This window comes from Rana temporaria, chromosome 9 (genome assembly GCF_905171775.1).
Source record: "Rana temporaria chromosome 9, aRanTem1.1, whole genome shotgun sequence".
NCBI lineage: Eukaryota > Metazoa > Chordata > Amphibia > Anura > Ranidae > Rana > Rana temporaria.
In genome coordinates this window covers 3,242,072-3,265,734 of record NC_053497.1, presented here as the reverse complement: position 1 = coordinate 3,265,734, position 23,663 = coordinate 3,242,072, and the positions used below count along the sequence as shown (strand labels likewise).

At 46.3% G+C, this 23,663-nt stretch overlaps 1 protein-coding gene across 2 annotated transcripts in view; it reads right to left on the bottom strand.

Annotated features, from left to right (window-relative positions):
* Window positions 1-23,663, bottom strand: part of LOC120913016 (relaxin receptor 1-like) — a 219,493-nt gene that overhangs the window by 9,778 nt on the left and 186,052 nt on the right. For both annotated transcript variants that reach the window (XM_040322669.1, XM_040322670.1), the window contains exons 14-16: window positions 17,028-17,099; window positions 10,495-10,724; window positions 2,491-2,901 (exon numbers count right to left, since the gene is read on the bottom strand). In XM_040322669.1, coding sequence (XP_040178603.1) covers window positions 2,491-2,901; window positions 10,495-10,724; window positions 17,028-17,099 — 713 coding nt within the window. The remainder of the gene's footprint in view (window positions 1-2,490; window positions 2,902-10,494; window positions 10,725-17,027; window positions 17,100-23,663) is intronic.

Genomic DNA, 23,663 nt, shown 5'->3' with positions numbered 1-23,663 from the left:
TTAGGCTGCAGTCGGCGTAACGAGGATCCTGAATCAGGAGCATTCGTTACGCCAGGGCAAGTAAGCAATTGCGCTGCGTAACTATGGTTACACAGGCGCAATTGCTTCTTGAATCCAGGCCAGTGTTTGTAGGAGACGTTTTTGGAGAAAATAAACACACCGATATAAAAAAAAACAAAAAACTTTTCAATGATAAAATGTATATTAAATTCTATAAATCAGTTTCTTGAAGTCATGTGACCGTCTACTAGGAAAACTCAAAAAAAAAACATAAAACGTTCGACTCTCACAGCTAAAAAGGAAAAGTTCCGACGTGTTATACCTCACTCCGTCACTAGAGGGCGCTCATTTGTTAAACTTGCACATTCCAGCAACAGCGATTTACTGCTTTTATCACAATTTAAAATATTTCATATCGGTATTTAACCACTTCCATACCGCGCCTATTCTGTCACTTCTCTCCTTCGTGTAAAAAAATCTAAATTTTTTTGCTAGAAAATTAATCAGAATCCCCCAAACATTATATATATTTTTTTAGCAGACACCCCAGGGAATAAAATGGCGGTCATTGCAACTTTTTTTCTCGCACGGTATTTGCGCAATAATTTTGGGGGGAAAAAAAAAAACGGTTTCATGAATTAAAAAATAACAAAACAGTAAAGTTAGCCCAATTTTTTTGGATAGTGTGAAAGATGAAGTTATGACGAGTAAATAGATACCTAACTTGTCACACTTTAAAATTGCGCACACTCGTGGAATGGCGCCAAACTTTAATACTTAAAAATTTCCATAGGCGACGCTTTAACATTTTTTACAGATTACCAGTTTAGAGTTACAGAGGACGTCTGGTGCTAGAATTGTTGCACGCGCTCTAACGCACGTGACGATACATCACATGTGGGGTTTGAACGGCGTTTACATACGTGGGCGGGACTTGCATGTGTGTTCGCTTCTGCGCGTGAGATAACGGGGACAGGGGCATTTAAAAAAAATATATATACACATTTTTTTTTTTTTACTTTTTTCTTTTTTTTTTTTACACTTTTTTTTATTTTTACATTTGTTTGTTTTTTTGATCACTTTTATTCCTATTACAAGGAATGTAAACATCCTTTGTAATAGGAATCAGTGTGACAGGTCCTCTTTATGGAGAGAGGCGGGGTCAATAAGACCTCACATCTCTCCTCCAGGCTTACAAGCATGAAATCGTGAAAAAAAATTCACCGATCTCACGCCGACAGCCGCGACTGCGGCTTTGTTTACTTCCGGGTACCGTGCGTGACATCATAACGTCGCGCCCGGGCCTCCGACGGTCATAGAGATGACTCATCTCTATGCTTCCCAGCCAGCGCCAGCCGATTCACTCTCCAGGCCCCCGATGGCACGAGAGAGCATAGCACCCCCTGAAGTCTGCACTCTGTACATAGCACCCCCCTGAACTCTGCACTCTGTACATAGCACCCCCCTGAACTCTGCACTCTGTACATAGCACCCCCCTGAAATCTGCACTCTGTACGTAGCACCCCCCTGAACTCTGCACTCTGTACATAGCACCCCCCTGAAATCTGCACTCTGTACATAGCACCCCCCTGAACTCTGCACTCTGTACATAGCACCCCCCTGAACTCTGCACTCTGTACGTAGCACCCCCCTGAACTCTGCACTCTGTACTTAGCACCCCCCTGAAATCTGCACTCTGTACTTAGCACCCCCCTGAAATCTGCACTCTGTACATAGCACCCCCCTGAAATCTGCACTCTGTACATAGCACCCCCCTGAAATCTGCACTCTGTACATAGCACCCCCCTGAACTCTGCACTCTGTACATAGCACCCCCCTGAACTCTGCACTCTGTACATAGCACCCCCCTGAACTCTGCACTCTGTACTTAGCACCCCCCTGAAATCTGCACTCTGTACATAGCACCCCCCCTGAAATCTGCACTCTGTACATAGCACCCCCCTGAACTCTGCACTCTGTACATAGCACCCCCCTGAACTCTGCACTCTGTACATAGCACCCCCCTGAACTCTGCACTCTGTACATAGCACCCCCCTGAACTCTGCACCCCCCTGAACTTTGCACTCTGTACGTAGCACCCCCCTGAACTCTGCACTCTGTACATACCACCCCCCTGAAATCTGCACTCTGTACATAGCACCCCCCTGAACTCTGCACTGTGTACGTAGCACCCCCCTGAACTCTGCACTCTGTACATAGCACCCCCCTGAACTCTGCACTCTGTACATAGCACCCCCCTGAACTCTGCACTCTGTACGTAGCACCCCCCTGAACTCTGCACTCTGTACGTAGCACCCCCCTGAACTCTGCACTTCTTGCATCAGGACTAAGGGCTCTTGAACGGAGTGCCAAGAGGCAGGGTAGATGTTTTCAAAAAAGCTATGTTGGGCCCTCCCACCAGCCATGATCTGCTTGCATTGCATAAAAAAGCACAGAGGCCCAGCGATGACCTCATTTTTACGGTCTTACCTAGGAAGATGGCGACGGAGTACCCTCGAGCTCCAGACCTCTCCGAGTCGTCTGACTGCAGCGGGAAGCACACGCCGTTCCGTCCATAGAAGTTACCAAACGTGTCGTAGCTGAAGAAAGGGATGGCGGTGATAAAGAAGCCGAGTCCCCAGATGGCCAAGAGAGTCCCCAAGGTCTGCCAGCGCCCGGCGCGGAAGTGGCTGAACGGGAAGACGATGCAGAAGTATTTTTCCAAAGTCATGTAAGTGAGCATCAGGACGGAGACCTCCGTGGACAGCATGGCCAGCGAGCCGACCATCTTACACCCCCAGCCCTCCATCCAGGCCTGGGCGTGCTTGTTGTACTCTCCCTTATACTTCATGTCGAAGGCGCCGAGGCAGAACAGATAGAACCCCATCAGACAGTCGGCACCTGCAGGGGAGGGGGAACGGGACGAATTAGAATTAGAAACATTTACGGAAATCAGTTTGGAAATTACAATTTTTCTAACTTTCAGAAATTGAAATAAAACATTTTTAAATGGTAACACGCAATGGAGGACACACAAGAGGCGATCTGATGGAGGACACACAAGAGGCGATCTGATGGAGGACACACAAGAGGCGATCCGATGGAGGACACACAAGAGGCGATCTGATGGAGGACACACAAGAGGCGATCTGATGGAGGACACACAAGAGGCGATCCGATGGAGGACACACAAGAGGCGATCTGATGGAGGACACACAAGAGGCGATCTGATGGAGGACACACAAGAGGCGATCTGATGGAGGACACACAAGAGGCGATCCGATGGAAAACACACAAGAGGCGATCCGATGGAGGACACACAAGAGGCGATCTGATGGAGGTCATTCATCTGGACTTGTTCTGTAACATTGAAAACGTTTGGCTACTCATCCAAGTAGCTTCCTCAGATCTAATGGAGGTCAAGAACCTCGCCTAACATTTGTGGCCTCACAGGTAACCCAATCACCCTAAACCCAGACCTTCTCAACCCCTAGGATTCCTCCAGAGGATTCTGAGGGTTCCTTGAGTTTGGCCTGGTTGACCTCCCAGTTGATGGTGGCGGCAAAATTCCAGGGCCTTGGAAGGTCCAATGCCATACCAACAATTATCTTTTTATCTGTCTGTAAGGAAAGCATTCTGACCACCACAGCAAGGGGGACATTCTTCCCACTGATCACCAATGTAAGGGACATTCTTCCCACTGATCACCAATGTAAGGGACATTCTTCCCACTGATCACCAATGTAAGGAACATTCTTCTCACTGATCACCAATGTAAGGGACATTCTTCCCACTGATCACCAATGTAAGGAACATTCTTCTCACTGATCACCAATGTAAGGGACATTCTTCTCACTGATCACCAATGTAAGGGACATTCTTCTCACTGATCACCAATGTAAGGAACATTCTTCTCACTGGTCACCAATGTAAGGGACATTCTTCTCACTGATCACCAATGTAAGGGACATTCTTCTCACTGATCACCAATGTAAGGGACATTCTTCTCACTGATCACCAATGTAAGGAACATTCTTCTCACTGATCACCAATGTAAGGGACATTCTTCCCACTGATCACCAATGTAAGGGACATTCTTCCCACTGATCACCAATGTAAGGGACATTCTTCCCACTGATCACCAATGTAAGGGACATTGTTCTCACTGATCACCAATGTAAAGAACATTCTTCTCACTGATCACCAATGTAAGGAACATTCTTCTCACTGATCACCAATGTAAGGGACATTCTTCTCACTGATCACCAATGTAAGGAACATTCTTCTCACTGATCACCAATGTAAAGAACATTCTTCTCACTGATCACCAATGTAAGGGACTATGGCTTTGGCTGGTTGACCTCCCAGTTGATGGTGGTTGCATAATTCCAGGACCTTGGAAGGTCCAGCTGCATGCCATCAATGATCTTTTTATCTGTCTATACGGAAGGTACTCTGACCACCACTGTAAGTGGTATTTTCCTCACTGACTACCAATGAATTGCTCAGTAAATTCCTAGACCTGATAATTATTTCAAGGGTTCTTTTGGGTTAAAAAAGTTGAGAAATGCTGCCTTCATCTCATCATCATGGAATGTGTAACGTGGTACATTGACTGTCTAAGAACATGATGGGAGGTGTGAAAGTTGGTGAAACCTTCCTCTTCTATTCCCATAATCCAGGGGTCTCCAAACTTTTTAAACAAAGGGCCGGTTTATTGTCCTTCAGACTTAAGGAGGGCCGGATTGTGGCCAGCGGGAGTGAACATTTTCCTGGCATCAGTGGAAGCAAACATCGCCACATTTCGTATGGGGGGGGGGGGAATAGTGCCCCATTATTGGTGTCAATGGGAGAAATGGTGCCCCATTTTTGGTGTCAGATGGTAGAATAGTGTCTTGTATCAGTGGGAGGAATAATGTACCGAGGGCCGGATAAAGGCAATAAAAGGGCCACATCCGGCCCCAGGGCCGCAGTTTGGAGACCACTGCCATAATCCAATCACTGTGGTGCAATGAAGTCTCAGACGGGTCGGTGTTTATTGTTTGAGTTGAATGGCTGAGAAGTCTTTTCAAATTGCCACTTGGATGAGTAGTGAAGCATCATCAACATTACAGAACAAGTCCATTTGACGGATACGGAATACCACTAGATATACACCATTTTGTGGACCACTGATCATCACACCCATATAAACTTGTTGGACATTCCATTCCATGGCCATTCATTCAGGGTCAGTCTCCCACTTCTTGGCTAGAATGCAGGTTTGGTCCACTGTTGTCAGTCTGCAGTGCTAGAGATCTCCACGGCAATACTGTTATTGGTTGCTAGGACTGCCGGCATCCTAGCAACCATTAACGTCACTTGTGTGCAACGCCCTCTTCAGCCAGTTTCTCTGCCCACGTCCTGCCCTCTGCAGCACACAACTTCTTCAAGCTCCCGCCCCCTGCCGGCCTGGCTACAGGGACTTATCCATCAAGTACACAATCTACGGGTGCATTGTGATGTTTCACAATTAAAATTTAGGAATAGGGATACCTACTCTCTGATGGGGATACTCCAACAGGGACATCTGCTCTCTGATGGAGACACCTGCTCTCTGATCAGGATACTCTTATGGTGGCACCTGCTCTCTGATGGAGACACCTGCTCTCTGATGGAGACACCTGCTCTTTGATGGAGACCCCTGCTCTCTGATGGAGACAACTGCTCTCTGATGAAGACACCTGCTCTCTGATGGAGACACCTGCTCTCTGATGAAGACATTCTTTTGGGGACACCTACTCTTTGATGGGGACACCTGCTCGTTGCTGGGGACACTACTATGGGGATACCTGCCATCTGATAGGGACACCTTGTGACGGTATTACAATGATATCCCCGTCAACGTTCCCTTCTTCCCATAACGAAAATCACCCAATATTCCACGAGGAGGAATATCCCTGGAGTCGCCCAGAAAGCCACACATGAGACAAGCTTACTGCTGGAACAACACAGACTTTAATGGTTTTCTTCTCAGCTTTTTATACAGTCCAAGACATTCAAGCAACAATGAAATCTCCACCCCCCCCTAATCACACACTAAGGCTAATTACTAAAACATTCTAGACAGGTCGGCACCGACCGACAATTATCATGTCTAATCACTGCACATTCCTTAAACAGCATAACAACAAACCACCTTCACACACTGAGTTTCCTAAGCAGACTTTTCGTCTGCATCCAGTTTGACACCTATTAACACCTCTGAGAATCACTAGGTTGTAGATAGCGTTATCACACAATTAAAGGCCTTTCAAAAGCTAGCCTTATTTAACATATGAACAGTCTTTACAGAGAGAGATGAATCACACACATGAAAACACCTGTTACCTCTAACCCACAGCGTTAAGTTAGCAGGGAGAGAATTAGACTGAAGCATATAAGCAATTGCATCACAATGGCCCCCCTTTTTCTCCCTGCTCCGGCAAACCCGGTTGGACCTTTCCTGGTCCAGTAGGGTTGACGGGTTCAGAGCTTTCAGTCCGAGGTTAACTCCGTTTGGCGTGACTGACCTCCCTTGGCAACTGCTTCCGACTTAGGTATGTCACCGGGTCGTCAGATCACACGCCGGTCAGTCCCCAAGTCTTTGTGCGATCTGCAGAGTCACCAGAAGTCAGTGTGAAGACGGCGAATGGGTCTGTGCCCCGCCGTCTAGGTGTCCCGCTATGGGAGGGGGCAGGTTATGGCTCTGAAGTGACAATCACAGGAGATTCATAAAAAGAAAAAGTTATATTTGTTGAAATGCTGTAGCACTGGTGCTCAGAGTCCGGGGGGGGGGGGGGGGATCAGTGCCCCATAGGGTCAGCCACCCTCTGCTCCCTCCGCAGCCGCCAGTTCTCCTCTTTGAGCTTATCCAGCTCCATCTCCAGTTCATGGAGCCTGGGGGGGTCAGCCTGCTGTGACCTCAGGTGGTTGTTCTCCTCCTCCATGCGGCTTATGCACTCCTCCAGCTCTATGTACTCACGGATCAGCTCCTGCTTGCTCATGTCCTGCAGGCTCTCCACGTGGTCCTTCATCATCAGGAACTGGGTGGTGGTGTAAGGGGCCACCGGTGAGCCCTTGGCGAACATCTCGGCCCGCATCTGGGACGCCCACTGCGACTCCCTCTCCTCCAGTCGCTTCTTATCCTCCCAGGTCAGCTTGTTATACGGCTTCCAGGACCTCTTCTTCTTGGGGGGTAGCCGGCGGTGCCTCTTTCTGCCCAGCTCCCTCCAGGGCCCCTCCGGCTCATGGCTGTCGCCCATGACCGGCTGACAATGGTGTTCCCTGTTGTCCGTAATACCAGATTGTACTGTGAGGACTTTGTAAAGGGTGTCCAATGGTTCTTCCTGACCCAGCTTCTGGAGATCCCAAGCCGAGTCTACACAATGGGCTGCTGCTGGTGGGCGGTACCCAGGTTGAGACCAATTTGACCTGGTGTTGTCATTCATGGGGCAATTCTGCTTGAAGTGACCCAGCTGTTTGCACCGGAAGCAGCGTTGTTCGTTGTCCTCCTGGCGTGGATAGCGAGGGCTAGATGTCATCGGTCTGTTAGGAGGTTGGTATCTAGCGGCTGGTGGGTGTGAGGGCGCCGTTGGTCGTGGAGGTTGTTCCTGTGGTGTGACCTGGTTCGTCTTGCGAGTATCCGCATATTCATCTGCCAACTTAGCGGCCTCTGGTAGAGTCATGGGCCTGCGATCTCTCACCCAGTCTTTGACGTCCGTCTGGATGTGATTGTAAAATTGCTCCAGGAGCATTAGTTGCAAAATGTCCTCTGCGGTGGTGGCCTGGCTGCTGTTAGCCCAGTTAGAGGCCGACCGGGACAACTGGCATGCCCATTCCGCGTAAGAGTCTTTCGTGGTTTTGCGTGAGTCCCTGAACTTCTGTCGGTGGGACTCTGGGGTTACTGCATAACGAGCCAGGAGCACTTCTTTAACCCTGGCGTAGCTATGGATATCCTGATCTGGCACGGTCCAGAAAGCATCAGAAGCTTTGCCTGACAGTTTGCCTGACAATATTGCAACCCACTCTCCTCTAGCTATTCGGTGCAGGTTACATTGTCGCTCAAAATCTGCCAGGTAGTTATCAATTTCACAGTCCTTTTCATCAAAAGCTTTAAAAGCGCTAAACGGAATCTTCCTTGCGTCTGCTGTGCTGTACTCACTGTTCGGAGAATGTGCGGCTGCTTGTTGGACTGCTGCCAGTTTTAACTGTAGCTCTGCGTCTCTTATTTGTTTAGCCTCCTGTGGCTCCATCACTCTCAGCACTACATCCGCCGTTGGGTTCGGACCAAACCATGCTAGCTTCTCTCTCATTAGCTTGTTGGCTGGCGATTCCTCCTCCTGAATCACTGGTGTCTCCATCTCTTGTACTGCTGGCGTTGCTGCAATCCCGTCCTCCTGGTCTATCTCCATTAATTCTGCTATGATGACCCGCTTGGTTTTGTTGCTAGCAATCCTTCCACGAACTTCCAGTAGTTCTTCCAGTGTCTGCTTGGAATCCGGGTGTAAAGGAGAGTAGAAGGGAAAATCCCGCTGCTGCCAACCAGTTGTGACGGTATTACAATGATATCCCCGTCAACATTCCCTTCTTCCCATAACGAAAATCACCCCAATATTCCACGAGGAGGAATATCCCTGGAGTCGCCCAGAAAGCCACACATGAGACAAGCTTACTGCTGGAACAACACAGACTTTAATGGTTTTCTTCTCAGCTTTTTATACAGTCCAAGACATTCAAGCAACAATGAAATCTCCACCCCCCCCTAATCACACACTAAGGCTAATTACTAAAACATTCTAGACAGGTCGGCACCGACCGACAATTATCATGTCTAATCACTGCACATTCCTTAAACAGCATAACAACAAACCACCTTCACACACTGAGTTTCCTAAGCAGACTTTTCGTCTGCATCCAGTTTGACACCTATTAACACCTCTGAGAATCACTAGGTTGTAGACAGCGTTATCACACAATTAAAGGCCTTTCAAAAGCTAGCCTTATTTAACATATGAACAGTCTTTACAGAGAGAGATGAATCACACACATGAAAACACCTGTTACCTCTAACCCACAGCATTAAGTTAGCAGGGAGAGAATTAGACTGAAGCATATAAGCAATTGCATCACACACCTGCTCTATGGAGTCACTCTTATGGGGACACCTACTCTCTGATGGGAACACCTGCTCTATGGGATCATTCTGATGGGGGCACCTACTCTCTGATGGGGGCACCTACTCTCTGATGGGGACACACTTATGGGGACACCTGCCTCATGGTGTCACTCTGATGGAGACACCTGCTCTATGAGGGCACTCTGATAAGGACACCTGATGTAAAGGGTCACTCTGATGGGGACACCTAGTATAAAGGGGCACTCTTATGGGGAAACCTGCTCTATGGGGGGCACTCTGACGGGGAAACCTGTTCTCCGATGGGGGTATCTGCTCTATGGGGTCAATCCGGTGAGGACACTTGCCCTCTGATGTGGGAACACTAATGGGTATACCTGCACTATGGGGGGCATTCTCATGGGGACACTTTCTCTATGGGAGCACTGATGGGCCACCTGCTCTATGGGGTCACTCTGATGGGGACACCTGCTCTATGAGGTCACTCTGATGGGGACACCTGCTCTATGGGGGTCACTCTGATGGGGACACCTGCTCTATGGGGTCACTCTGAGGGGGACACCTGCTCTATGGGGGTCACTCTGATGGGGACACCTGCTCTATGGGGTCACTCTGATGGGGACACCTGTTCTATGGGGTCACTCTGATGAGGACACCTGCTCTATGGGGGTACTCTGATGGGGGCACCTGCTCTATGGGGGTACTCTGATGGGGACACCTGCTCTATAGGGACACTCGGAGGGGAACACTTGATGTGAGAGGGAACTCTGATGGGGACATCTGCTCTATGGGGGTACTCTGATGTGGGAAAATGATGTAAAGGAGCACTCTGATGGGGGAACCAGCTCTATAGGGACACTCTGATGGGAACACCTCCTCTCTGGGGGCACTTTGATGAGGACACCCAATCTATGGGTACACTCTGATGGGAACACATCATTTAGGAGTGCACTCTGATGTGGGAACCTGGTGTAAAGGGGCACTCTGATGGGGGGGATAAACACTGTTGAAATGCTATGGAAATTGTACACTTCTTATTTTTTGATAGACATGCAATGACTACAATCATTCTGAATCACAGCACACACCTGAGAATCGGACCTCACTGGAGGAAAATTTTGGTGACCAGACCTCTGTGAATATTAATTAAATACCCATGATTTAGAACATGTGCATTTCTACTAAGCAGCTGAGTGGGTGATATGGGCAAGTTCTGCTTTGAGGAAATTTTGCAGATGGCATCAACAAAGTGGTCAGAAATGGAACTGGTGTCCCGGTTCGCTCTAATTGGCATAGTGCCCGGGATATTATCAAGTTATCTGCAGGTTTGTCACACTCACAGCAGAGAGACTTGATGGACATGGCATGCTGGCAGTTCTCAGTGACTATGAACGATCTCATGCAGATCACAAACAGGTTCCCGAAGCAGGTAACGCAGGCCATGACCCAGACAAAGACTCGCAGCAAGATGTTGGCCAGTAGGTTTTCAAATGAAGAGATTCCATCACTGTTCGGCTTACAACTGCGAACGTGCGGGGAGTGACTACAATACTGGTACTTCTTGAAGTATCTAGAAGGGAAATGGGAGAGACATGAGAAGTTGTTACAGAAATAGTAGCAGAGAAGATTTTACATTTGTCTGATATAAAGAAAAGTCTATTGTCACTAAAATGGATTTATTGTTGCAATGATGTATTTATTGTTGCTTAGGTGGTCTATTGTTGCTTGGGGGGGGGGGGGTTAAATTACTTAGCACCAAATTATACTTGGTTCTGTAGTCTTTAAAAAGAGGCGGTGCTATGAGGAGGGTGGAACTAAGGGACAGTGCTCAGAGGTGGGTAGAGGGTGGAACTAAGGAACGGTGCTCATAGGTGGGTATGGGGTGGAACTAAGGAACGGTGCTCATAGGTGGGTATGGGGTGGAACTAAGGGATGGTGCTCATAGGTGGGTAGAGGGGGGAATTAAGAGACGGTGCTCGGAGGTGGTTAGTGGGTGGAACTAAGGAACGGTGCTCGGAGGTAGGTAGAGAGTGAAACTAAGAAACAGTGCTCATAGGTGGGTAGAGGCTGGAACTAAGGGACGGTGCTCAGAGGTGGGTAGAGGGTGGAACTAAGGGACCATGTTCAGAGGTTGGTGGGACGGTGCTCAGAGGTGGGTAGAAGGTGGAACTAAGGGACAGTGCTCGGAGGTGTGTAGGTGTTGAAACTAAGGGACGGTGCGTAGAGGGTGGAACAAAGGGACAGTGCTCGGAGGTGTGTAGGTGTTGAAACTAAGGGACGGTGCGTAGAGGGTGGAGCAAAGGGACAGTGCTCGGAGGTGTGTAGGTGTTGAAACTAAGGGACGGTGCTCAGAGGTGGGTAGAGGGTGGAACGAAGGAACAGTGCTCAGAGGTGGGTAGGGGGTGGAACTAAGGAACAGTGCTCAGAGGTAAGTATGGGGTTAAACTAAGGGACGATGCTCATAGGTGGGTAGAGGGTGGAACTAAGGGATGGTACTTGGAGGTGGGTAGGGGTGGAATTAAAGGATGGCGCTCAGAGGTCGGTAGAGGGTGGAACGAAGAGACAGTGCTCATAGGTGGGTAGGGGGTGGAACTAAGGAACGGTGCTCAGAGATAAGTAAGTAGAGGGTTGAACTAAGGGACGATGCTCATAGGTGGGTAGAGGGTGGAACTAAGGGACGTACTTGGAGGTGGGTAGGGGTGTAACTAAAGGACGGTGCTCAGAGGTGGGTAGGGGGTGGAGACAAGGGGTAACTCAGAAGGGGGGAGTACCTGCACCTACTCCCTGAGAAAAAAAGCCCCTGGTGTCATTAACAATGAATGGCATTGCAATGCACCACAGATAATGAGGACCTGTTGCTGCGTGTTGTGATAAAGGCCTTATTATGCGCACAAGTGTAAATGAACCCGGAATGATTTATTAATGAATACAGAGCTGCATTAATTAGTGTCTTTTATATCTGCCTGCAAATTTCTATGGTCAAGGAAAAATAATGAGTGTCAGGCGGAAAAAATTGTGCTGAGATTAGCGTGATTATACGGTGCGTTTATTAAATGAAGTCTGTGTCACTTTGTAAATAATTACCCAGAAAATCTCGTTGACTTTTCTGACAGTGTCTTCGGGCCCTATACCTACCTTCCCCCACCATTACAATGAACCCAGGGAAGAAGAAGCCGGGGGGGGGTCGTACTTCTGTGCAAAACTTTCCATCATTAAAATTTCAGTTTCTTTAATTCATAAACAAACCGCGACGTTGGCAACAAAAGTATCCGATGCCAGGATTTTTTTCCCCCCATTTGATTACATTCTAAACTTTGTTAAAAAAAAATGAAGATGAACTGAAATAGAACTGGGCATTTTTGTTATTATAATATTTCTCTTTCTATAATCGTATAGACCCGCCCACCACGTTCGCTGCAGGATTCCAGAAAAGTTGAGGTTTTCTGATAAAAATCAGTTGAGAACAACCATGTAATAATTCAATATGTGCGCAATTTATTTCAATAATTAAAGCAGAGGGCAAGCCAAAAATAACAAGATGGAAAACAAATAAGAGAATGAACAAAACCAGATTTTGATGCAGAGATCTCCCCGGCAATATCCTTTTCTGCCACTATCCTCTGAGCCCAGGTCATCCCGGACAAGCCCCCCAACCAGCGAATGGACAGTGAAAGAAGAAGCAGCACAGTGGTAAGCTCATCTCTCTTTCATTCTACTGACTCCTCCTGGGTGGAAGGAAGGGACGGTGCTCAGAGGTAGGTAGAGGGTGGAACGAAGGGATAGTGCTCAGAGGTGGGAAGACGGTGGAACAGTGCTCAGAGGTGGGTTGTGGGTGGAACTAAGCGACGGTGCTCAGAGGTGGGTAGAGGGTGGAACGTAGGGACAGTGCTCAGAGGTGGGTTGTGGGTGGAACTAAGGGATGGTGTTCAGAGGTGGGAACGAAGGGACAGTGCTCAGAGGTGGGTTGTGGGTGGAACTAAGGGACGGTGCTCAAAGGTGGGTAGACGATGGAAGGAAGGGATGGTGCTCAGAGGTAGGTAGAGGGTGGAACTAAGGGATGGTGTTCAGAGGTGGGTAGAGGGTGGAACAAAGGGACGGTGCTCAGAGGTGGGTAGACAGTGGAAGGAAGGGACGGTGCTCAGAGGTAGGTAGAGGGTGGAACTAAGGGATGGTGTTCAGCGATGGGTAGAGGGTGGAACAAATTTTGTAGACGCTGTAACTTTTTTTACCAAAAATATGTAGAATAGGTATCGGCCTAAACTGAGGAAAACATTTTTTTTATATATATTTTGGGGGGATATTTATTGTAGCAAAAAGTAAAAAAATATAATTTTTTTTCAAAATTGTTGCTCTTTTTTTGGTTTATAGCGCAAAAAATAAAAACCGCAGAGGTGATCAAATACCACCAAAAGAAAGCTCTATTTGTGGGGGAAGAAAAAGGACACCCATTTTGTTGGGGTGCAACGTCGCAACGACGAATCGCAAAAAAATGGCCCGGTCATTTGGCAGCCAAATCCTCCGGGGGTGAAGTGGTTAAGGGCACCAGCTCTGGATTATTGGAGAGGAGTGTTTTCATTGCACTTATATATTTTTTGAAGATCAATGGATTAATAAGGACTTGGTGAAAGCAGGACAAGCACATAGATGTTTGCACTTCAGAACTTTGTATGCATGCGTAATTGAACACAAGGACTTCATTATTTGTTTAGAAGATGTTTTTTTTGTGTGTACTATTCTATGTATTCTTTTTTTACAGAACATAATTAGCGGTCATTAAAGCGATCGCTTTATACATCAATTCCATTGAAAAGGCATTATTTACAGAAAATGCATCTTTTACGAAAGAAGAAAAGCTGTCCTTGAGCCCCAGTCATTTCACATGGCATCATCTACGCACAATCTCTCCAGTCAATACTCTTTTCTTCTACTGGCCAATGAGAGGAGCAATTGGAAGAATGATGTCATCTGAGGCTGGCAAAGTGAGGGCAACATCTGTGATAAACACCAGGTATACACACCCAGACAATAGCAGACAAGTGCTCAGGCATCAGAACGTACAAGGTTGTATTATCCCTGGGCCAGCTACTTAGTCCAGGAATTAGTTGCCCGACCAAAGATGGCACCATCTTTTTTGGGTTGAAGCAATCAGTGTTTCAATTCAACTCATCACACCTATATGAGCATGTTGGACAGTCCATTCCAGAACCATGGACATTAGTATGAAGCTGCCCCCCCCCCCCCCATGGCCATGAATATGGAGATGTCCCCCCCCCCCCTCGTTGTGGCTATAACAACCCTCAATCTTCTGGGAAGGCTTTCCACAAAATGTTGTGTCTGTCGGAATTTGTGCCCATTTGTTGGGTCAGATACCGATGCCGGAGAAGTAGGCCTGGCTCACATTTTTGGGCCCCACATTGAGCAAGTTGAGGATAGTCCCTTCACTGGGTATATGGAAGATTTTGGAGGGTGTCTGTAGGAATGTATGCCCATTTTTGAGCTCATGTTGGATGAGAAGAACAGGCTCACAATCGGCATTCTAATTCATTCCAAAGGTGTTCAGTAGAGATGAGGTCAGGGCTCTGAGCTTGTCGAACATCTCATTCCAAAACCATGGACATTAGTATGTAGCTGACCCCCCCCCCCCACCATGGACGTGAATATGGAGATGTCCGCCCCCCCCCCCCTTTGTGACTATAACAACCCTCGTTCTTCCGGGAAGGCTTTCCACAAAATGTTGTGTCTGTAGGAAGTTGTGCCCATTTGTTGGGTCAGATACTGATGCCGGAAAAGTAGGCCTGTCTCACATTTTTGGGCCCCACATTGAGCACTTTGAGAATAGTCCCTCTACTGGGTACTTAGTCCAGGAATTAGTTGCCTGACCAAAAGATGGCACCATCTTTTAGGGGTGAAAAGAAACTGAAGCAATCAGTGTTTCAGGTCACCTATATGAGCATGTTGGACAGTCCATTCCAGAACCATGGACATTAGTATGAAACTGCCCCCCCTCCCTCATGTCCATTAATATAAAGTTGTTCCCCCTTTATTACATGTACATAGAGGACAATCATGGTGGCGGTGGAACAGAAAAGGGTCTTCACCAAACTGTTACCAGAAGTTTGGAAGAGCACAATTGTCTACAATGTCTTTGTATGATGGAGTATTACAAGGACCCTACAGGTATTGATATAAGATCAGAGGAACTGGCTCAAAATTGGTGTTCCAATTCATCCCAAAGGTGTTCAGTAGGGTTGAGGTCAGGACTTTATGCAGGACACTCACGTTCCTCCACACCAAACCGGTCCACACCCTGTCTTTATGGAGCTGGCTTTGTACACAGGAGCATAATCTTGTTAGAACAGAAAAGGGACTTCTGTTCCAACATGGTAAACTGTAACCACAAGGTTGGAAGAGCACACTTGTCTACAATGTCTTTGTATGATGGAGTATTACCTGTGCTCTTCACTGGAGACATCTACTGTATATGAGCCTGTAGGACATTCAATTCCAAAACTATAGTCATTAATATGGAGTTGTTCCCTTTGTGGTTTTAACATCTTATCTGAGAAGACTTTCCACAAGATTTTGGAGAGTGTCTGTTGGAATTTGTGCCCATTTGTGAGGTCAAATACTGATTTTGGATTGGAAGACCTTGCTTACAATCCAATTCTTACCAAAGGTGTCCAGTAGGGCTGAGGTCAGGGTTCTATGTAGGACGCTCGAGTTCCTTCACACCAAACTGGTCCCACCATGTCTTTATGGAGCTGCCTATGTACATAGAGGACAGTCATGGTGGAACAGAAAAGGGTCTTCACCAAACTGTTACCAGAAGGTTGGAAGAGCACCATTGTCTACAATGCCTTTGTATATCGGAGTATTACAAGGACCCTACAGGTATTGACGTAAGATCAGAGGATCTGGCTCACAATTGGTGTTCCAATTCATCCTAAAGGTGTCCAGTAGGGCTGAGGTCAAGGTTCTATGTAGGACGCTCGAGTTCCTTCACACCAAACAGGCAGCACCATAAAGACATGGTGGGACCAATGTACATAGAGGACAGTCATGGTGGAACAGAAAAGGGTCTTCACCAAACTGTTACCAGAAGGTTGGAAGAGCACAATTGTCTACAATGCCTTTGTATATCGGAGTATTACAAGGACCCTACAGGTATTGACGTAAGATCAGAGGATCTGGCTCACAATTGGTGTTCCAATTCATCCTAAAGGTGTCCAGTAGGGTTGAGGTCAGGGCTTTATGCAGGACACCGAGTCCCTCCACACCAAACTGGTCACACCATGTCTTTATGAAGCTGGCTTTGTACACAGGGGCACAGTCTTGTTGGAACAGAAAGGGTCTTCACCAAACTGTTACCAGAAGGTTGGAAGAGCACAATTGTCTACAATGTCTTTGTATATCGGAGTATTACAAGGACCCTACAGGTATTGATGTAAGATCAGAGGATCTGGCTCACAATTGGTGTTCCAATTCATCCTAAAGGTGTCCAGTAGGGTTGAGGTCAGGGCTTTTATGCAGGACAACGAGTCCCTCCACACCAAACTGGTCACACCATGTCTTTATGAAGCTGGCTTTGTACACAGGGGCACAGTCTTGTTGGAACAGAAAGGGTCTTCTGTTCCAACATGGTAAACTGTTACCATAAGGTTGGAAGAGCACAATGGTCTACAATGTCTTTGTATGATGGAGTATTAACAGGACCCTTCACTGGAGACACCTGAACCTAATCATTTGGAGAGGGAGGGGGGGTCAATGTAGTTTTAGCTATATTGCGTACACTTTCACATTACTGAGCATGCATAGAGTTCACCAAAACATACGTTGAAGGTTAGATCTGTTTTATGACTTATCTTGTACTTACATGTGCGACAGATTGGCCATTTTAGAGAACATGCGGTAACTGATGTTGGTGATCTCTATGCCCTCCATGCTCCTGTGAAGAAAGGAATGTAAGCATATGAGATGGTGCACAAAAATGATAGAACAGAGGTGGGGGCCTTCATTCCCATCTGTCTTCCACATATAATGCAGTTTTATCATCTGTACCTTTGTGATTTGATGGAAATTCACGCCTTTAGCCATGTGACTAAAAGAATCCACACCTATGACGACTGATAAGGACACCAAGGATGGGATTATGTAACTATGTCATGGGGGTTCCACACTTCCTATCCTGTTCTTGGACAATCACCATCCACACATTCCTTGGTGCCTGTTCTACCTGTGTGGATAAAAGTCCCGGGGGATATTCCGGAAACTCATTGGACTTGAAGAAATGGCTTGGAGAAGCTACAAAACATCTTTAACATTACAGAACAAGGCCAGATGAATGTGACTGTCAGGGACCTGCCAATAGGCTCCGGCGTGCACGCATGCGCACACATACTAATGGCCGGAATCAGCATCAGTCACCTATTCATGTGCGCAGGCGCGCCCCACATGCACACGGCTATGTGCCAAATGCGCGCATTTGCGCGCCAAATGTGCGCGTGCATGCGCCTACTACACGCGCACGACGGCGGGAACGCGCGCCTGCTCGTTAATGCGCGATTGGCGCCACTCAGCCTTTAAAAAGCTAGCAGCTGCAGTGACACTTTGCTGTCTGATCTGCAGCGTTGTATCAGTGAAATCTGTGACCTGTTGTAACCTGTTACCTCAAACCGACCCGGCTCCATCTGACCATCCGACCCTCTCCACTCCGACCCCTGGCTTGCTCTGACTCCGCTCTGCTCTCCTGCCCACCATTACCAGACCCTGTGCCTGAATCTGACTACGCTTGCTTAACCCACTTGATTATCTGCTAACCCGGTTTGCTTCACCAGCTCCTGCTATCCAGTGCCTGTGCCAGCTCCAGAGACGCTGTCTCCAGCAACCACCGTCCCGAAGGACCACCAACCGTGCCGAGCTGCTATCATCACCAGGCACTCCTACCTCGCCGCGCTCCCGAGCTTGCTGTCCCAACTCCAGCAGCTCCAGAGCCGGGGCTGTAAGAGAGGCCTCCTCCTGCACACTAGGCTCTGGCTACAAGGTACGTTCCAGTACATAACAGTGACCTTTTCACAAGAATAATTTTGTAGATATACTCCACAGTAACACTATTGTAGGACCAGGGTACTTAACGAGCACCCACCACCCCCCCAGCAAAATTTACACCTAGTGCTCTCCCCTGACAGCGGCCTCCTTCCTTCCTCTGATCATATGCCAGAGCCACTCCCCAGGGAATAAATACCCAGTGCTCCCCTGACAGCAGCAGTTCATAGTCTCCTTCAGTGGTGTTGTCTCTTCACCAAGGGCTTTATACTGTGTGGTCTGTACTGGGTTGTCCTGAGGGGTCTTTACTAGGAAGAGGGGGTCTGTGCTGGTGTGCTGTGTGGGAGGAAAGTCTGTGCTGAGGGACCTGTACTGGAAACTGGGTCTGTACTGAGGAACCTGTACTGGGGTCTGTAGTGATGGGCCTGTACTGGGGAGGGGGGTCTGTACTGAGGGACCTGTACTGGGGAGGGGGATCTGTACTGAGGGACCTGTACTGGGGAGGGGGTCTGTACTGAGGGACCTGTACTGGGGAGGGGGTCTGTACTGGGAACCTGTACAGGGAAGGGGGGTCTGTACTGTGGAACCCTGTACTGGGAAGGGGGGGGGGTCTGTACTGAGGGACCTGTACTGGGGAGGGGGTCTGTACTGAAGGACCTGTACTGGGAGGGGGGTCTAGACTGTGGGACCTGTACTGGGGAGGGGGGGACTGGACTGAGGGACCTGTACTGGGGAGGGGGGGACTGGACTGAGGGACCTGTACTGGGGAGGGGGGACTGGACTGAGGGACCTGTACTGGGAAGGGGGGACTGGACTGAGGGACCTGTACTGGGAAGGGGGGTCTGTACTGAGGGACCTGTACTGGGAAGAGGGCCTGTACTGAGGGACCTGTACTGGGAAGGGGGGGTCTGTAATGAGGGACCTGTACTGGGAAGGGGGGTCTGTACTAAGGAACCTGTACTGGGAAGTGGGGGGTCTGTAATGAGGGACCAGTACTGGGAAGGAGGGGTCTGTAATGAGGGACCTGTACTGGGAAGGGGGGTCTGTACTGAGGGACCTGTACTGGGAAGGGGGGGTCTGTACTGATGAACCTGTACTGGGAAGGGGGGTCTGTACTGGGAAGGGGGGGTCTATACTGAGGAACCTGTACTGGGGTCTATACTGAGGGACCTGTACTGGGGAGGGGGTCTGTACTGGGAAGGGGGGTCTGTACTGAGGGACCTGTACTGGGGAGGGGGTCTGTACTAAGGGACCTGTACTGGCAAGGGGGGGGGGGTCTGTACTGAGGGACCAGTACTGGGAAGGGGGGTCTGTACTAAGGAACCTGTACTGGGAAGGGGGGTCTGTAATGAGGGACCTGTACTGGGAAGGGGGGGGTCTGTAATGAGGGACCTGTACTGGGAAGGGGGGTCTGTACTGGGAAGGGGGGGGTCTGTACTGAGGAACCTGTACTGGGGTCTATACTGAGGGACCTGTACTGGGGAGGGGGTCTGTACTGGGAAGGGGGGTCTGTACTGAGGGACCTGTACTGGGGAGGGGGACTGGACTGAGGGACCTGTACTGGGAAGGGGGGTCTGTACTGAGGGACCTGTACTGGGAAGAGGGGTCTGTACTGAGGGACCTGTACTGGGAAGAGGGTCTGTACTGAGGGACCTGTACTGGGAAGGGGGGTCTGTACTAAGGAACCTGTACTGGGAAGTGGGGGGTCTGTACTGAGGGACCTGTACTGGGAAGGGGGGTCTGTACTAAGGAACCTGTACCGGGAGGGGGGATCTGTAATGAGGGACCTGTACTGGGAAGGGGGGGGGTCTGTAATGAGGGACCTGTACTGGGGAGGGGGGTCTGTACTAAGGAACCTGTACCGGGAGGGGGGGTCTGTACTGAGGGACCTGTACTGGGAAGGGGGGTCTGTACTGAGGGACCTGTACTGGGAAGGTTTTTTTTTTTTTTTTAGTACTTGCCGATACCAATTACCGATACCTACCCCAACTGTTTTGTTTACACTTCAGCTGTCCGCAATGGTACAAAGCACTGAAAAGTTATTTACAAATAAAATACATTTATTTATTTCAATTTTGTGCTTTTTTTTCCCAAACGTGAAACATTTAAATATATGTTAAAGGTGTAAAAATATTAACAAAGTAAACAAAAAGATTTTTTTTTTTAATTATTAATAGTTTATAAAATGGAAGTGAACAAAAAAAAAAATCGTCAGGAAAAAAAAATTAAATGGAGAAGGAGAATAAGGCGTTAATTAAGACTGATTAGCGTAAATTAAGGTTATTTAAGGGGTTAAACAGAGAAACATTTAATAAAAAAATATATATTTTTTTTAAATGTTGTGCTTTTTTTCCCAAAAGTGAAACATGTAAATATATGTTAAAGGTGTAACAATATTAACAAAACAAAGTAAACAAAAAAAATGTTCTTTTTAAATTATTAATAGTTAATAAAAATGGAAGTGAACAAAAAAATAAATAAAAAATCAGCAGGAAAATAATAATTAAATGGAGAAGGAGAATAAGGAGTTAATTAAGGATTGATTAGCGTACATTTAGGGGTATATAAGGGGTTAAACAGAGAAACATTTAATAAAAAAATATATATTTTTTTTTAAATGTTGTGCTTTTTTTTCAAATGTGAAACATGTAAATATATGTTAAAGGTGTACAAATATTAACAAAACAAATTAAACAAAAAAAAATGTTATTTTTAAATTATTAATAGTTTATAAAATGGAAGTGAACAAAAAAATAAATAAAAAAATCAGCAGGAAAATAATAAATAAATGGAGAAGTAGAATAAGGAGATAATTAGAGCTGATTAGCGCACATTTAGGGGTATATAAGGGGGTTAAACAGAGAAACATTTAATAATTTTTTTTTTTTAATTATTAATAGTTTATAAAATAGAAGTGAACACTTTTTTTTATAAAAAATCATCAGGAACTAATAATTAAATGGAGAAGGAGAATAAGGCGTTAATTAAGACAGGTTATTTAAGGGGTTAAACCGAGAAACTTTTAATAAAAAATAAAAAAAAACTTTTTTTAAATGTTGTGCTTTTTTTTCAAATGTGAAACATGTAAATATATGTTAAAGGTGTATGTAAAAATATTAACAAAACAAATTAAACAAAAAAAATAATAATATTTTTAAATTATTAATAGTTTATAAAATGGAAGTGAACAAAAAAAATAAATAAAAAATCAGCAGGAAAATAATAATGAAATTAAGGAGAATAAGGCGTTAATTAAGACTGATTAGCGTAAATTAAGGGTTATTTAAGGGATTAAACAGAGAAACATTTAATAAAAAAAATATATATATATTTTTTTAAATGTTGTGCTTTTTTTTCAAATGTGAAACATGTAAATATATGTTAAAGGTGTAACAATATTAACAAATCAAAGTAAACAAAAAAAAATGTTCTTTTTAAATTATTAATAGTTAATAAGATGGAAGTGAACAAAAAAATAAATAAAAAATCAGCAGGAAAATAATAATTAAATGGAGAAGAATAAGGAGTTAATTAAGGATGATTAGCGTAGATTTAGGGGTATATAAGGGTTAAACAGAGAAACATTTAATAAAAAATTTTTTTTTTTTTAAATGTTGTGCTTTTTTTTCAAATGTGAAACATGTAAATATATGTTAAAGGTGTAAAAATATTAACAAAACAAAGTAAACAAAAACAAGTTCTTTTTAAATTATTAATAGTTTATAAAATGGAAGTGAACAAAAAAAAAAAAAAAATCAGCAGGACAATAATAATTAAATGGAAAAGGAGAATAAGGAGTTAATTAAGGCTGATCAGTGTAAATTTAGGGGTATATTAGGGGTTAAAAAGAGAAACATTAAAAAACAAAAAAAAACTGACTTCATCTGCAGATGGAAGTTCATCTCTTTGATGTGTAGATGAAGAAAAACAGTAAGATACAAAAAGAAAACACTTTCTTTTTATCTTTCAGCTGAGTGGCTGAGAAATGTTGTTGATAATACAGACAGTACCAACTGTAAAAGGTTATTTGTGTTGCTTATTGATTAACTTGCATTTCTCTTTAGATATGATATTTTCTGTCACAACCCTGATGAAAGCGAAATCTTTTTCCGAAACGCGTCGGACAAGGGGGCGGGGGAATCGGTTAAACGTGTGCAAACCAAAAACAGCTCTGGCAGCAAAAGGGTTAATATGTTTCTATGGGTTGAATTCTATTTCTATTATCTTTTCTTTTTAATCTCCTAAATGCTTTTTGCTCTTTTACGAACTCAGAAATCCCCCCCTCCCCCCCACACACATAGGGCCAGATTCACAAAAGGGATACGCCGTCGTATCTCTGTTTCTATCTATGCGGCTGATTCATAGAATCAGTTACGCATAGATAGCCCTAAGATCCGACAGGTGTAATAGTTTTACACTGTCGGATCTTAGGATGCAATACCGCGGCCGCCGCTGGGGGGAGTTCTCGTCGTAAACCAGCGTCGGGTATGCAAATTAGCACTTACGGAGATCCACGAAACTTTTTCCCTTCGTGAAGTCGCCGCAAGTGTTAGTTTGCCGTCGCAAAGATAGGGCACCTTTTACAAAGTGTAAAGTTAGTACACCATGTAAAAGTATACCTGTCTTTCCCGCATCGCTGTCAAATTTTTTAAAAAACATTTATTTTTCCCGCCGCAACTCTTTTTTACCCGTCGCGATTCACAAAACCTCGGCGCAACGTAACTTCGCGCAAAGCACGTCGGGAAAATAGCTTTCGGGAGCATGCGCAGTACGTCCGGCGCGGGAGCGCGCCTAATTTAAATGGGACTCTTCCCCATTTGAATTGGCCTGCCTTGCGCCGGACTGATTTAGGATAAACCGGCTGCAAATTTCCAGGTAAGTGCTTTGTGGATCGGGCACTAACTTGGGCAATTTGCGGCGGTGTAAGTTACGTTGCGCCCGGGCTATGTGAATCTGGCCCATAACTCTCACCTCTAGAAAGAAGAGGAATGATGAAGGGAGAAGTATATATGGAATCTTTTCTTAAATAGAGATAATGGGCCAGATTCAAGAAGCAATTGCGCCCGTGTAACCATAGGTTACACGGCGCAATTGCTTACTTGCTCCGGCGTAGCGAATGCTCCTGAGTCAGGAACATCGCTATGCCGACTGCAGCCTAAAATCTGCGCGGCATAAGGCTCTTATGCCACGCAGATTTTAGGCTGCATTCTAGCGAAGACCGCTAGGGGGCGCTCCCATTGTCATCTGTGTATAGTATGCAAATTGCATACTAACACGATTCACAAACTTGCGCGGGCCCTGCGTACGCAAATTACGTAATTTGCATACGTCGGGTTTCGCGTAACGTTACACATCCTAATAGCAGGCGCAGCCAATGCTATAGGATGGCCACGTTCCCGCGTCGCGACGTTCAAATTTTACGTTGTTTGCGTAAGTGGATCGTGAATGGCGCTGGACGCCATTCACG